This window comes from Cucurbita pepo, chromosome LG08 (assembly GCF_002806865.2).
Source record: "Cucurbita pepo subsp. pepo cultivar mu-cu-16 chromosome LG08, ASM280686v2, whole genome shotgun sequence".
NCBI lineage: Eukaryota > Viridiplantae > Streptophyta > Magnoliopsida > Cucurbitales > Cucurbitaceae > Cucurbita > Cucurbita pepo.
In genome coordinates this window covers 7,362,983-7,375,551 of record NC_036645.1, presented here as the reverse complement: position 1 = coordinate 7,375,551, position 12,569 = coordinate 7,362,983, and the positions used below count along the sequence as shown (strand labels likewise).

General features: G+C 38.7%; 2 protein-coding genes across 3 annotated transcripts; both read left to right on the top strand.

Annotated features, from left to right (window-relative positions):
• The first annotated feature begins 128 nt into the window (after window positions 1–128).
• LOC111800317 (probable glutamate carboxypeptidase AMP1) lies at window positions 129–6,636 on the top strand. The gene is made up of 10 exons (XM_023683953.1): window positions 129–1,369; window positions 2,530–2,772; window positions 2,864–3,016; window positions 3,106–3,174; window positions 4,450–4,537; window positions 4,638–4,721; window positions 4,824–4,912; window positions 5,149–5,262; window positions 5,366–5,500; window positions 6,223–6,636. Exons 1-10 carry the CDS (start codon window positions 422–424, stop codon window positions 6,403–6,405), a joined length of 2,106 nt encoding a protein of 701 aa, XP_023539721.1. The 5' UTR covers window positions 129–421; the 3' UTR covers window positions 6,406–6,636.
• A 780-nt stretch (window positions 6,637–7,416) lies between these two features.
• LOC111800703 lies at window positions 7,417–12,141 on the top strand. 2 transcript variants are annotated; one of them, XM_023684515.1, is made up of 10 exons: window positions 7,417–7,574; window positions 7,804–8,004; window positions 8,213–8,375; window positions 9,073–9,143; window positions 9,328–9,376; window positions 9,530–9,597; window positions 9,700–9,812; window positions 10,762–10,861; window positions 11,384–11,513; window positions 12,033–12,141. In XM_023684515.1, the coding sequence occupies exons 1-9, from the start codon at window positions 7,463–7,465 to the stop codon at window positions 11,476–11,478; spliced, it is 972 nt and encodes a 323-aa protein (XP_023540283.1). In that variant the 5' UTR covers window positions 7,417–7,462; the 3' UTR covers window positions 11,479–11,513; window positions 12,033–12,141. The 2 variants fall into 2 exon arrangements, with proteins under 2 accessions (XP_023540283.1, XP_023540282.1); XM_023684514.1 differs by having other exon boundaries at window positions 9,697–9,812.
• The last annotated feature ends 428 nt before the right edge of the window (window positions 12,142–12,569 follow it).

The following is a 12,569-nucleotide window of genomic DNA, read 5'->3' as shown; positions in this document are numbered from 1 at the left end:
CATTTCACTCGAACTAAAAGACAAAAGTTTGTTCTCAACCTCCAAAAAAGAATTCTCAACTTTATGAATATTGTTTTTTTTAAGGCAAAAAAGCTGTCATTTTTGTCCAACCGGACTCACCATCCGTTGCTCCTATTTCTATAATACATGAATTTAGATTTCACAATTTCCCAGTTCTTATAAACAAATTCAAAAATCAAATCAAAACCCACAAATCATAACCTACCAATCTTTTTCAACATATTTTTTTTATATATAATAATTACTCTCAATGCTCTTCATTTTCTTTCCCCTTTCCTCGTTAATGGCGGATTCACGCAATTCCTTTTTATATTATAATTCCTCCAAACCCCTTTGAATCTTCCTCTTCAAAAACCCTTCACTCACCCAAATTTTTCCATCTGGGTTTGTTCCTCTTGAAATGGCTCCGCCGCCATTGAAGCAGCTTACGACCTTGTGTTCATCGAAACCTTCTCCCGTAACGACCCTTCTCTTCTTTATCATCATCTGCGTTTTGGGTTTTTACACATTTCATTCTTCGAGCTCCTCGTCGTTCTCTGTAACTTCGAGTTTGAGAAATTCCGTCCGGTACCGGCAGTTTCTTCTTTCATCGGCGTCGAACTACACCGTCGCGTCGTATCTCCGGTCGCTTACTCTTCATCCCCATCTCGCTGGAACGGAACCCTCGTCGGAAACAGTCCGATATGTGGAGTCTCATTTCCGGGATCTCGGGTTCGAAACGCACTCGATTCGCTACGATGCTCTGCTTTCTTACCCTAAATACGCTTCTCTTACGGCTCGATTGCCGAATGGAAGTGTTGTTCAAATTCCGTTATCGGAGAATGTTGAGGGCGTAGTTAAGCCGTACCACGCGTATTCGCCGTCTGGTACGGCGTACGGCGTGGCGGTATTTGTAAACTACGGCCGAGATGAAGACTACCGGGCTCTGGCGGCGATGGGTGTCACCGTCGCTGGATGCATTGCGGTGGCGAGAAAAGGGGAATTTCCGAGGGGTGTGGTGGTGGCGAAGGCGGAGGCTAATGGGGTAAAAGGGGTTCTATTGTACGCCGACAGCGACGGGTATAGACAGGGGTTTGAGAGAGGTACAGTGATGAGGGGAATTGGGGACCCACTCAGCCCTGGTTGGGCAGCCATTGATGGAGCTGAGAGGTTGAATTTGAACGACAGTGAAGTTTTGAGAAAGTTTCCCAAAATTCCTTCCATGCCTTTGTCGGCTGAGGCAGCTGAGATCATTTTGAGTTCATTGGACACTGCTTCCGTACCGCCGGAGTGGCGGGACACCACAATCAAGCTCGGGACGGCGGCGGTGGGGCCTGGTGGTCCGACATATCTCAACTTCACTTACCAGGTTTTGAATTTCAACACATAGTCAAAATATAAACTGTTTGTGTGCTGAAATTTTTTTGCTAGTGGCTGTTGTTTTGTCTGTTTGTTCTGTTCGGCCTAGAAGAAGTGACTTGCTTTACGGCTGTAAAAGCTTTGTCAAACTTGGAAGTGTCGTGTCCTTCGTTGACTTATCTTGACCATAATTGTGGGGATGTTTTCTGCTTCAGCCTACTGTCTTAATGTTACTGTTCTTTGTCGGACTTTTTGTCCTGTCTTGCTGAGTTTCATCATCAGGACATAAATTACATTGAAAGAGGCATCATAGGGTAAAAGTTTTCAAAATTTTCATGGTGTTTTTTCACAGTAAAAAATGATGCTAAAACTTCTTGAACTTTTAAAAAAAATGTTATAGAAGAAGGTTAATAATTCCTAGTAAATAAGTACAAAACCAGGTTTCCTATGAGCTGATGTTAGTTGACATTGTATCAGTTGTAAGTGGAGAAAGTTCTCTTAGGATTTTTGTCGGGTCAATTCACGAGGAGTATGTATTGATATTCGGATTTTGGGGCTAGTATCACTCGAAAGAGATGATACAGCTCCATGCTGCTTCTTCGAGTGCTCTCTCTGATGTTCTTCTTTTGATTGTGAGATCAATTCTTGTTGGAGAGATTTCTTGTAATTGTATTTCAATTTGTAAATCTTTTCTGTTTTCTATCTGGGGTTTTGTGGTTGTTACCCGATGTAACAGTACAAGCCCACCGCTAACAAATATTGTCTGTTTTAGCCTGTTACGTATCATTGTCAGTCTCATGGTTTTAAAACGCGTCTATTAGGGAGAGGTTTCTACACCCTTATAAGGAATGTTTCGTTCCCCTCTTCAACCAATATGGGATCTCACAATCTACCCCCTTGGGGGCCAGCATCCTCGCTAGCACACCACTTGGTGCTTGGCTCTGATATCATTTGTAACCGTTCAAATTCACTGCTAACAGATGTTGTCCACTTTGGCTTGTTAAGTATCACCGTCAGCCTCACGGATTTAAAACGCGTCTAAAAATTGGATCATGGATATGGAGCCTTTTGAATTTGCGTCAAGTTTTGAGATTCTTCATTATCATGGCTGTTTCATTTTTTTGTCCCAATTTCTTCCTTTTTCTAACTCTTCATTCATTTCATTTGTAGGGGGAGAGAAAAATAGCAACAATCCATAATGTCTTAGCTGTCATAAAGGGGTTAGAAGAGCCCGATCGCTTTGTGATTATGGGTAATCATAGAGATGCATGGAGTTTCGGGGCAGTTGACCCGAACAGTGGAACAGCAGCCTTACTTGACATTGCACGTCGATTTGCTCTTTTGAGAAAGTTGGGATGGAGCCCTCGAAGAACACTTCTTCTTTGCAGTTGGGATGCTGAAGAATTCGGTATGGTAGGTACTCCCAAATCTCCATGTGCGATGAATGATTATGTTTTAACGCCTTTGTACGTGTAATTTATGGTCTACATTTTGGTGCTTATAGATAGGATCTACTGAATGGGTTGAGCAAAACATTGTGAACCTTGGAACCAAAGCTGTGGCCTACCTTAATGTAGATTGTGCAGTTCAGGGACCAGGGTTCTTTTCTGGTGCAACCCCTCAGCTAGATGATCTCCTCCATGAGGTTACTGCACAGGTATCGAAGTAAAGAGATTATTGTTTTGGTAATAGAATCTTGTCGGGGGTGTAGTTGTACATGTTCCTAAAGATTTGAACTGATATCAGGTCGAGGATCCTGATGTGAAAGGTGCAACTGTGTACGACACGTGGACCGCCACAAATGGAATCGCCAATGTAAGGGCATACTTCCTTAATCTGTCATTCATTGTCAATTTGTTTATCCCTATTGGCTTTTCTATACTGCTTATTGTGTCACGACCATCGTATAACTACGGAGGGATTAGCTAGTCTATGTGTTGACTCGCTCTCTACTACTCCGGGCTTCTTTGAACGATAGTAGAAGTCACAAAACTAAATAATCTTAGGCTTTTGAATAGAGTTTTATTGATGAATGTTACTAAATGTTGTCGTGAAGATGTTGTGTTGTAACAGCCAGAGTCCACCACTAGTAGATATTGTCTTCTTTGGACTTTTCTTCAAGGTTCTAAAATGCGTCTGTTAGGGAGAGGTTTTCACACTCTTATAAGTAATGTTTCGTTCCCCTCTCCAACCGATGTGGGATCTCACAATCCACCCCCCTTGGGGCCAGTGTTCTCACTGACACATCGCCCGGTGTCTGGCTCTGATACCATTTGTAACAGTCTAAGCTCACCTCTAGCAGATATTGTCCTCTTTAGGCTTTCCCTTCCGGGCTTCCCCTCAAGCTTGGGAGAGGTTTCCACACCCTTATAAGCAATGTTTCGTTCCCCTCTCCAACTGATGTGGGATCTCACAATCCACCCCCCTTGGGGGCCCAACGTTCTCCGCCCGGTGTCCGACTCTGATATCATTTGTAACAGCCTAAGCCCACCGCTAGCAGATATCGTCTTCTTTGGGATTTCCCTTTCGGGCTTTCCCTCAAGCTAGGGAGAGGTTTCCACACCCTTATAAGCAATGTTTTGTTCCCCTCTCCAACTGACATGGGATCTCACAATCCACCCCCTTGGGGGCCCAACATTCACCGCCCAGTGTCTGACTCTGATATCATTTGTAACAACCTAAGCCTACCGCTAGCAGATATTGTCCTCTTTAGGCTTTCCCTTTCATGCTTCCCCTCAAGGTTTTAAAACGTGTCTGCTAGGGAGAGGTTTCCACACCCTTGTAAGCAATATGCTTCATTCCCCTCTCCAACCAGTGTACGATCTCACAATCCACCCCCTAAGGGCCCAACATCCTCGCTAACACACCGCCCAGTGTTGACTCTGATACCATTATAACAGCCCAAGTCCACCACTACCAGATATTGTTCTCTTTGGGTTTTTCCTTCAAGGTTTTAAAACATGTCAGCTAGTAAGCGATTTATACACCCTTGTAAGCAATGTTTTGTTCCCCTCTCCAACCGATGATTTCATACAAGCTGTGAATTCTTCGTTGATTGTTTGATTGCAATTGTTCCTGGCTAGTTTGCAGATTGAAAGACTTGGTGCCCTGAATTCTGATTTTGCTGCATTTGTGCAACATGCAGGAGTTCCTTCTATTGATGTGTATTATGGAAGAGGTACCTTCTTCTTAGCCCATATGCCTTAATTATGGTCAATTTAAAGAAACTTGCTATCTAGTTTGCCTCTGTTTTGTGACAACTTTCCTTTCTTACTCAGATTTTCCTGTATATCATACTGCCTTCGACACGTATGATTGGATGGCGAGTTATGGAGACCCGTTGTTTCATCGACATGCGGCTGGTTAGCGTCTTTTTTTGAATTAAAACCAACTTTCATTACAAATAATGAACGATTAGCATTCGATCGCACGCTTTAACGGTCATCTGTCACTTTCTCGTTCAGTTGGCAGCATCTGGGGACTGCTAGCCCTTCGACTTGCTGACGATTTGATTCTCCCTTTCAGTTATGTCTCCTACGCGAATCAGCTACAGGTGACCTTACTTCGGATACTTTTGTTCTTTGTTCGGATTGTTTAAGGAAGTTGAGGGGTTAAAATCAAAATTTCAAAACTTCATGTAGCTAAAACGCAAAATGGATAGAAGTTCGGGTAGAATGGCCCGATCTTATACTAAATTTCATGTCGTATTAGAAGCACGACATTTTGCTTCTGGTTGTAGGCTGTAGCATGCATTGTTTATAAAATGTTGTCGATTCCGTTCCAACACAGGCATACAGAGATATACTGAACGATATCTTAGATGGAAGCGTATCGTTGCAACCATTATCAACGTCCATCCATGAATTCAAGTCCGCTGCCGAGGAAATTGAGAACGAAGCAAAGGTAAGATCACAAAAAGAAATGGAACTTGGGCTGCTGCATCTAACATGTTTGATGTGTATTTATGTGGTTCTAATAGCCATGCTGAATTATATTGTGAATGCAGAGATTGAGAGAGCAAGAAACTTTTACTGCTGTGGCATTGTTTCAAACGCGAGCGTTAAACGATCGTTTGATGCTGGCCGAAAGAGGGTTCTTGGACGTTGATGGGCTTCGAGGCCGTACATGGTTCAAGCATCTTGTAAGTATTTGATTTCACCACATTGGTTGGAGAGGGGAACAGAGCATTCCTTATAAGGGCGTGGAAATCTCTCCCTAGTCAACGCGCTTTATAAACCGTGAGGCTGACAGTGGTACGTAACGGGCCAAAGTAGACAATATCTACTAGCGGTGGGCTTGGGCTTGGGCTGTTACAAATGGTATTAGAGCCAGTCACCAGGCGGTGTGTTAGCGAGGACACTGGCCCCCAAGGGGGGTGGATTGTGAGATCCCACATCGGTTGGAGAGGGGAACGAAGCATTCCTTATAAGGGTGTGGAAACCTCTCCCTAGCAAATACGCTTTAAAAACCGTGAGGCCGACGGCGTTACGTAACAGGCCAAAGCGAACAATATCTACTAACTATAGACTTGGGCTGTTAGAGCAATAGTGCTAAAGAGTGTGGAGAGCTCAATAATCTCAATAGGCCCTCTAGTTGCACCAATCTAACCTTTGGGTTTGTTGTTCAAGAGAACAGATCTAGCCCTTCCATTTCCTTCCACTCTGAGCCTACTCGGGGTCGGCTTTTTGGGAAGCTCGATCCCACCGCGCTCACGGCCCGATTGGCCTACCAGTGGTAGTGGAAATTCTCCCATTCCCGGATCAAAGACTTGGTTGGATGCATATCCCAATTATTTGAGCGTGTTTTCAGAATTCCAGTAGTTTCGGGCCTTCGAGCGACTATGATAACCCTCCTCCGTTGCAGGTTTACGGGCCATCGAGTGACTATGAGAGTGCACTGGCTTACTTCCCGGGTATTGCGGACGCAATTTCCGAGTCGACGAAAATGAACCAAAGTGAAGGGCAGGGTGTAATTCAGCATGAGATCTGGAGAGTGGTTAGAGCCATTACAAGGGCTGCTGCTGCACTTAAAGGTGAGCTCTCATGAAACAAAAGAAAAGGTATCTAAACTTTTGTACATTAAGCGATACTATTACTAGAGTATCGATCATAAGTTGTTCCTTATCACGCACTCCGTTTCTCGTCGTCGTCTCGATGTATCGTCCTCTTCTTCTTCTTCTGCCTTTTTCCTGGAAACTGAAGATGCATGGGTTGTAAATTGTAAGATATGAGAGCCCTTTCCATGAATATACCTCATGTTCTCTGCATCTTTTCAAGTTCATGGTCTACGTCGTCTCTCGTTGTCTCTCTTGCGTATGGTATTGCATGAAATCGAAATCAATCATCGTTGCATAAAATGAAGTCATACGTGACCCGTAAATCATCTATGTCTATTCAAGTTGGTTTATCGTTAGTTTTAGATAGAAACCGTAAGTGTTTTGTTTTACAAATATTCTTAATATTCTTTAATTTTTTTTAAATACTTTTACGAGTACTATATTTAAAAAATATATAAAAAAAAATTATAAATAACATCGACACCTTCNAAAAAAATTAAATTGGAATTTAGATCTATTTTTTAAGTTTATTTATTTATTTATTTATTATTATTATTTTAATGTTGGTGAGGCTTTTAAAAAAATTTAAAGATAATTTTTAAGTTTTTTTTTTTAAATTAAATGATTTTAATGAAACTTTTAAAAATTTCATTAAAAACTAATGGTAAGAAATAATATAATTTTAATAATTTTTTCGATAAAGAGTAAATGATTATAAATTTATAAATATAAAAAATAAATTGTTATATATTAAAAAATTTAAAATTGAGTTTCATTATTATAATATAATTTTGTATTTGTAAAAATAATAAGAGAAAAATATTTTATAAGGTCTCAAAAAGTATAAAAAAAGCTATTAAATTAACAAAATAATGTATTAAAAGGAACACAAAATAAATGTGATTTAAAAAATATTATATAATTTTATATTTATTTTAAAAATTCGAGTATGATTTTCCCGCCATTTTTCGTATTTTTTTCAAAATCAGCCAAATGGATCGATCAGTTGAAGCATAATTCAATTTGAACGTCTGAAAGAGAAGAAGAATGGAGGATCTGATATCGAACTTCAACAAAACCCTAGCGCCATTTTGCAACCATCTTCAAAACAGCTGCAATGCCCTCAAGCAGTCCGTCGATCGCCGCCCCATTCCTCTCGGTGCGCACTATCTCCATCTCTTTCTTACCTTGTTCTCTCTTTTCGGTACTCCGACGAATGGAATTTGATTGAAAATTACAAAGAATTGCTGCCTTGATAAACTAGGAGATCGAATATGGCTGTTTTTTCTTTTCCTTTCGTGAATTTGCTTTTGTGTTTTGCTTTGATGAATTAGACTGCAATTTTGAGGTTGCTGACTTGTGCTAATTGTTGAGACTATATACTCCAGATTCGGCATCATCGACCTTCATACAATCTCTCAACCGCCGCGTGTCGGCTGTTAGTGTTGATCTCAGTTTGCTCGAATCAAGGTCCTTAGAAACAGTATCCCTTGAGGAGCTGTTAGGGCACGTCAGTGAAGTTTACAAGAAGAACGAAAGCGATCTCCAAGAGATACAAAAGCAGCTTAAGGGCGTCGGATACGTTCCAGGTGAATTACATTGAATTCCTTCTTTTGTTGAATGTTGTGATGAAATGACGAGTGGAGTAGCTTTAAATAGGATACATACGATCCTTGTTATTATTAATCTTTAAATTCTCAATATCATTTACTTTTTTTTCGAAAAATCATAGAACAAAAGGGAAAGAATGATTATTACTTTTATTAATGCTGCATCATTTATCTTCTTTTGCCTTAGAGTTCGAGATCGATGAAGAAGACGAAAATTATAACCATGCATTAACATCTGGATTGCGTTTCGAGCTTTCAAGCTCCAAGGATGGATTGAACATACCGTCTTCATACCAGAGATCGGTCTCTATGACAGGACTTGCCAAGCATAATTTCGAAGATGACATACTGTATTGTACCCTTCCCTCCTCCTTCCCTTGTTATTTAGTAGTATCTTATCTTATTGGTTATATATAAATAGAGAGAAGTAAAAGATTGAAACTATGGTTCTTTACCCACAAATTTCAAGGCACTTGACTTGGCTGACGGCACGATCATGGGTGCGCCAGCTAAGGTTAGAGATGAAGCAAGGCAGAGCGGCAACATGTGCAGAGTATGCAATGCACACATTCCCGGTTTGGCTTGTTCTGTCCCTGAGTTTGTTGTTCATATGCACCTTGACCTTGTTTTTGCAAGGCACAGCAAACCAAGTGCTTTAAAATTTGTGGATATGAAATTCTTTTAGTGTGGCACACTAAGTGCAGTTACCTCTTTAGGGCTTCTGCGCGTGGCCAAAAAAAGTGATCCTACTTATTATTATTTTTGGGTGAAGCATGCAATAGAAAAATTCAATTAAAATAATAGAAGAAAAGTACAGTATGAAAAATTATAGAAATAAGGATTTTTTCCAGAAATTCTTTAAAGATATAACAATTTCCCCCTTATTTCTTTTTAACCAGTAAAAGAAAACAAAAGTTTAACAAAACCGGAGGTCGCATGTTGCACACCTAAACACAGGATTGGTACAAGTGTATAAAAAGATAGTTACCTATCAATTAGCGAATTATCTTGTACCCTCAATCACTTGGTTGTTCTTGTCATTTCCAGACTCGATGACTCTTTAAGTTTACAAAATGCTGGGCTTTCAGATGTTTGTCTGGCTACATTAGCATCTGAAGGTAAGAAGACTCTAATTGCCACTTGCCTTTATATGCTATTTTCCAGAATATGTAAGAGGAGGAAAAATGATGGTTATCCATATTTTGAAGGAGTTTGAACTTCGATTGTTTTTGGTTATCTGTAGTGCTTTATACTTCGTTTAAGGCTTTCTTAACAAGCGACTTCTCATTATTGCGTTTATAGGTAACTCCAGGTTTGATGATCCGTATGCGGATTTTCATACCCCGAAAAAGTAGGTTCAAATCTGTATAAATTATATTATGATTTTAGAAGATCATTTGATTGAATTTGAACATTTGTTGTTTCTTTTCATTTCATCAGCAGCTCGTATATTGCCAAATAAAAGATTAGTTAATTGAATCATAGGATTCATTTTTCTTTTCAGGTTCTTAGGGAAACCACTTGACTCCAATTTTCCATGCCAATCTGCTGCACAAATTGGAGTGTCTGAAGGTAGAAAGTTCGTAGATTGCAGTCTTAGGCATTATTATTTTAATGTTTTTTTAACCTATATCAAGGTATGAAGTTCATGACTTTGGCATTTGTATGAAGCAGAGGAAGGTGAAGATTACTTGAAATATGAAGAAGCCATTTCACCTTCAATTAAGCTATCAAAGGATGACTTTGAAAGTATCCCATCATATATGAAGAGCCTAGCATCATGGGAGGTACGACACTGTATAATTCCATTTGATTTTATTCATTATTGTTTGTTGAGTTTCCATTATATATCTACCTTTGTTAATTTGATGGTTGAGAGCCCTTCCTAACTAGCCGAGAGTTATTACTAAATGCATGATGAATTAGATGAAAATTAAATAGCCCTTCTAACAAGCCGAAGAGTTACCACATGTAGTTCTAAATAAGCAATCAGAGTAGTTCATACCGTTTCCTCCTAGTTTTAGTACACACGGTCAGTGCTATTCACACCTACGTTCCAACAAGTTCTCGAGGAGGTTTTAAGCCGAAGTCTAAGGTTTCTGGTAATACGGTTGGTTTCCAAAGAAGGTAACATCCACGGAGAAGATTTCTTTGACCTGGGGAGTAGCATCTATTCTTTCTGATTTGAAGCATATCCTAGAAAGATGCATTTAATGGCCTCTGGGTCAAGTGTACTTCGATTGGGAGATGGATGTTGAAAAAAATCTATAAACTCAAATATATCTTAGGGGATGATGTTAAGAACAGTCTCTTTATAGGGGTAATACTCAAGAAGAATCTGTACGGGACTTTTTATACTTATAGTTGTACAAGCAAACATTTTGCCAATTGGATAGGTTGTAATAAGGGATAGCTCCACCCAAACATGTTCGGGTAAGTGACCATCGTAAGAGATTTAGCTATATCTTGAAGGTGTAGTTTTTTCTTTGAGCAATTCTACTTTATTGAGGAGTGTCATTGCAAGAACTTTGGCGAACAATCCCATTTTATGATCGCGTCGCGTGAGGAATTTGAATGTAAATATGTCATGATCCCTTTCATCTCCAAAAACCCTCGACTAAAATTACAAGAACGTTACCTGTATATTTGCGTGATACTTCCTACGATTAACCTTATGTATAAAATTGTTATTTCTATTTGCAAAATTTTTACATCTTTGAAATCCAACTTGTCCAGGACCTCATCGTGGCCGTTGAGAAGATCAACTCATGTCTGAAAATGAAAGCCAAGGGAGAAAATTACATCTTTCAAGACGAAGTTTCATCAATGGGCCTTGGTAATCTACACGTACTAATTTAATCATATACTACAGTCAAGAAGACATTAAAAGAAAAAAAAGAACCAACAAAAGCTTAACGACTTTTAATGCTTAAGTAGAACCAATGCACTTAGTGCCATGAAAATATTTTTGATTGTGTGGGAAAATTTGAATATGTGACCTCTTAATTTAGGACATGTTTTTAACTAGATGAGCATAGTTGNATTTTTTTTTTTTTTTTTTTTTTTGTGCATTTTTGCAGAAGGAAAAAAAAAATGGCAGTAGCATTTACTCTTTGACTATGTTCTACATTTGATTACCTTCCTTTCTCACTATATTCTCCGTAGACATGCACCATAACATAGCCTAGACATCCCTTTTCACGCTATTTCATCGGTTAGTGTTTGGAAGTGAGGCGGGAATTAAGCGAAAGTAAATTTACATCCCATTTGGCTTATACCGAGTAGCGGAATGAAACTAGTCCAGAATCAATGACTATTAATAACAAGCAATGTAGTGACAGAGTTCTCATTTTTGTAGGTCCCAAAGCGAGATCTTTTCTGATGATACTTGTGCGAATGAAGCGGGTTGTTGTGGAGACGGTTGATGATCAGATATCCTACAGGGTCCTATAGACTGGATATACAATAAAATTGACGACAACAAACAGGTTTGTACCCCAAATTTAAGCTTTCACATTGCAATTGAGATTTGTTCCTAGAGGATTGAATGCAAAATTTTTATTTGATCTTTCCTTCGAAACATAGATTCCTTCATCATTATTGTTATATATTTTTTTTATGTTAAAACACGATATGAAGAAAATTAGGAAACAACAGAAGAGAGCGTTGTCGAGAACGAGTTTCCAATGGTCTTCAAATGTTTCGCAATCTTGATATTCATTATAAATTTGAGTCACAATCTTGATATTCATTATGAATTCTGAAACATAAAAAATATAATTGTTTAAATTTTTTGATAATAAATTTTCAGTTATAAATATTTAGTTTTTTTTGGATGAAAGTCTAATTTAGTGAAAGGATCATGGGTTTATAATCAATAAATACTATTTCTATTGGCATGAGACATTTTGAGAAGCCCGAAAGTCTAATATTATACCATTGTGGAGAGTCGTATTTGTCTAACGTAGTTTATCTCTCATAATAAATTATTTACCGGTCTCTTTCAGGAATCACTCTGGGGGACAATTTTAAAATGGAGGTGTATTCTTTATAAGCAGCTAAGTGATTCACTGAACAAACTGAGTTATTGTGATGATACCTTTCTTTACTTCTTTACTTCTTTACTTACTGGAGGATTTGAAGACTTCCCGTACATGTTACAACAACTTCGAGGTATGATTTTCCAAATCACCAGTTAGCATTTGAAAAGATGATTTTCCATTAAAAGATAAAAAGTTCACTCATGCAAAGGAATGTAACCTACTACTAAAAACAGGTTCACCGAAAAAGCAGTGTGAAAGTACATTTAAAAAAAAAAAAAAAAAGAGAGATAAAAACAAAAATGAAAGTGATCAAAATAAATAAATTATAGTACCAAAATATTATTTATAACAAAGATATAACATAGAGAAATTTTCGAGCTGGCAAAGAGGTTTTTGTACGTTGGTGGGGAAAATGAGTTACTGAGTTCTTTAAACTTGTATGCCGACTTTAATACAAATCTGTTAGGCCTATAGTCCTAAAATAGTCTTTAAATTTTCAAT

Coding starts and splice junctions, on each gene's coding strand:
- LOC111800317 (XM_023683953.1), top strand. CDS start 422: ATGGCTCCGCCGCCATTGAAGCAGCTTACGACCTTGTGTTCATCGAAA. Junction 5,263..5,365: donor AAATTGAGAACGAAGCAAAG/GTAAGATCACAA, acceptor TTGTGAATGCAG/AGATTGAGAGAGCAAGAAAC. Junction 5,501..6,222: donor GTACATGGTTCAAGCATCTT/GTAAGTATTTGA, acceptor CCTCCGTTGCAG/GTTTACGGGCCATCGAGTGA.
- LOC111800703 (XM_023684514.1), top strand. CDS start 7,463: ATGGAGGATCTGATATCGAACTTCAACAAAACCCTAGCGCCATTTTGC. Junction 8,376..9,072: donor AATTTCGAAGATGACATACT/GTATTGTACCCT, acceptor TGTCATTTCCAG/ACTCGATGACTCTTTAAGTT. Junction 9,377..9,529: donor GATTTTCATACCCCGAAAAA/GTAGGTTCAAAT, acceptor TTTTCTTTTCAG/GTTCTTAGGGAAACCACTTG.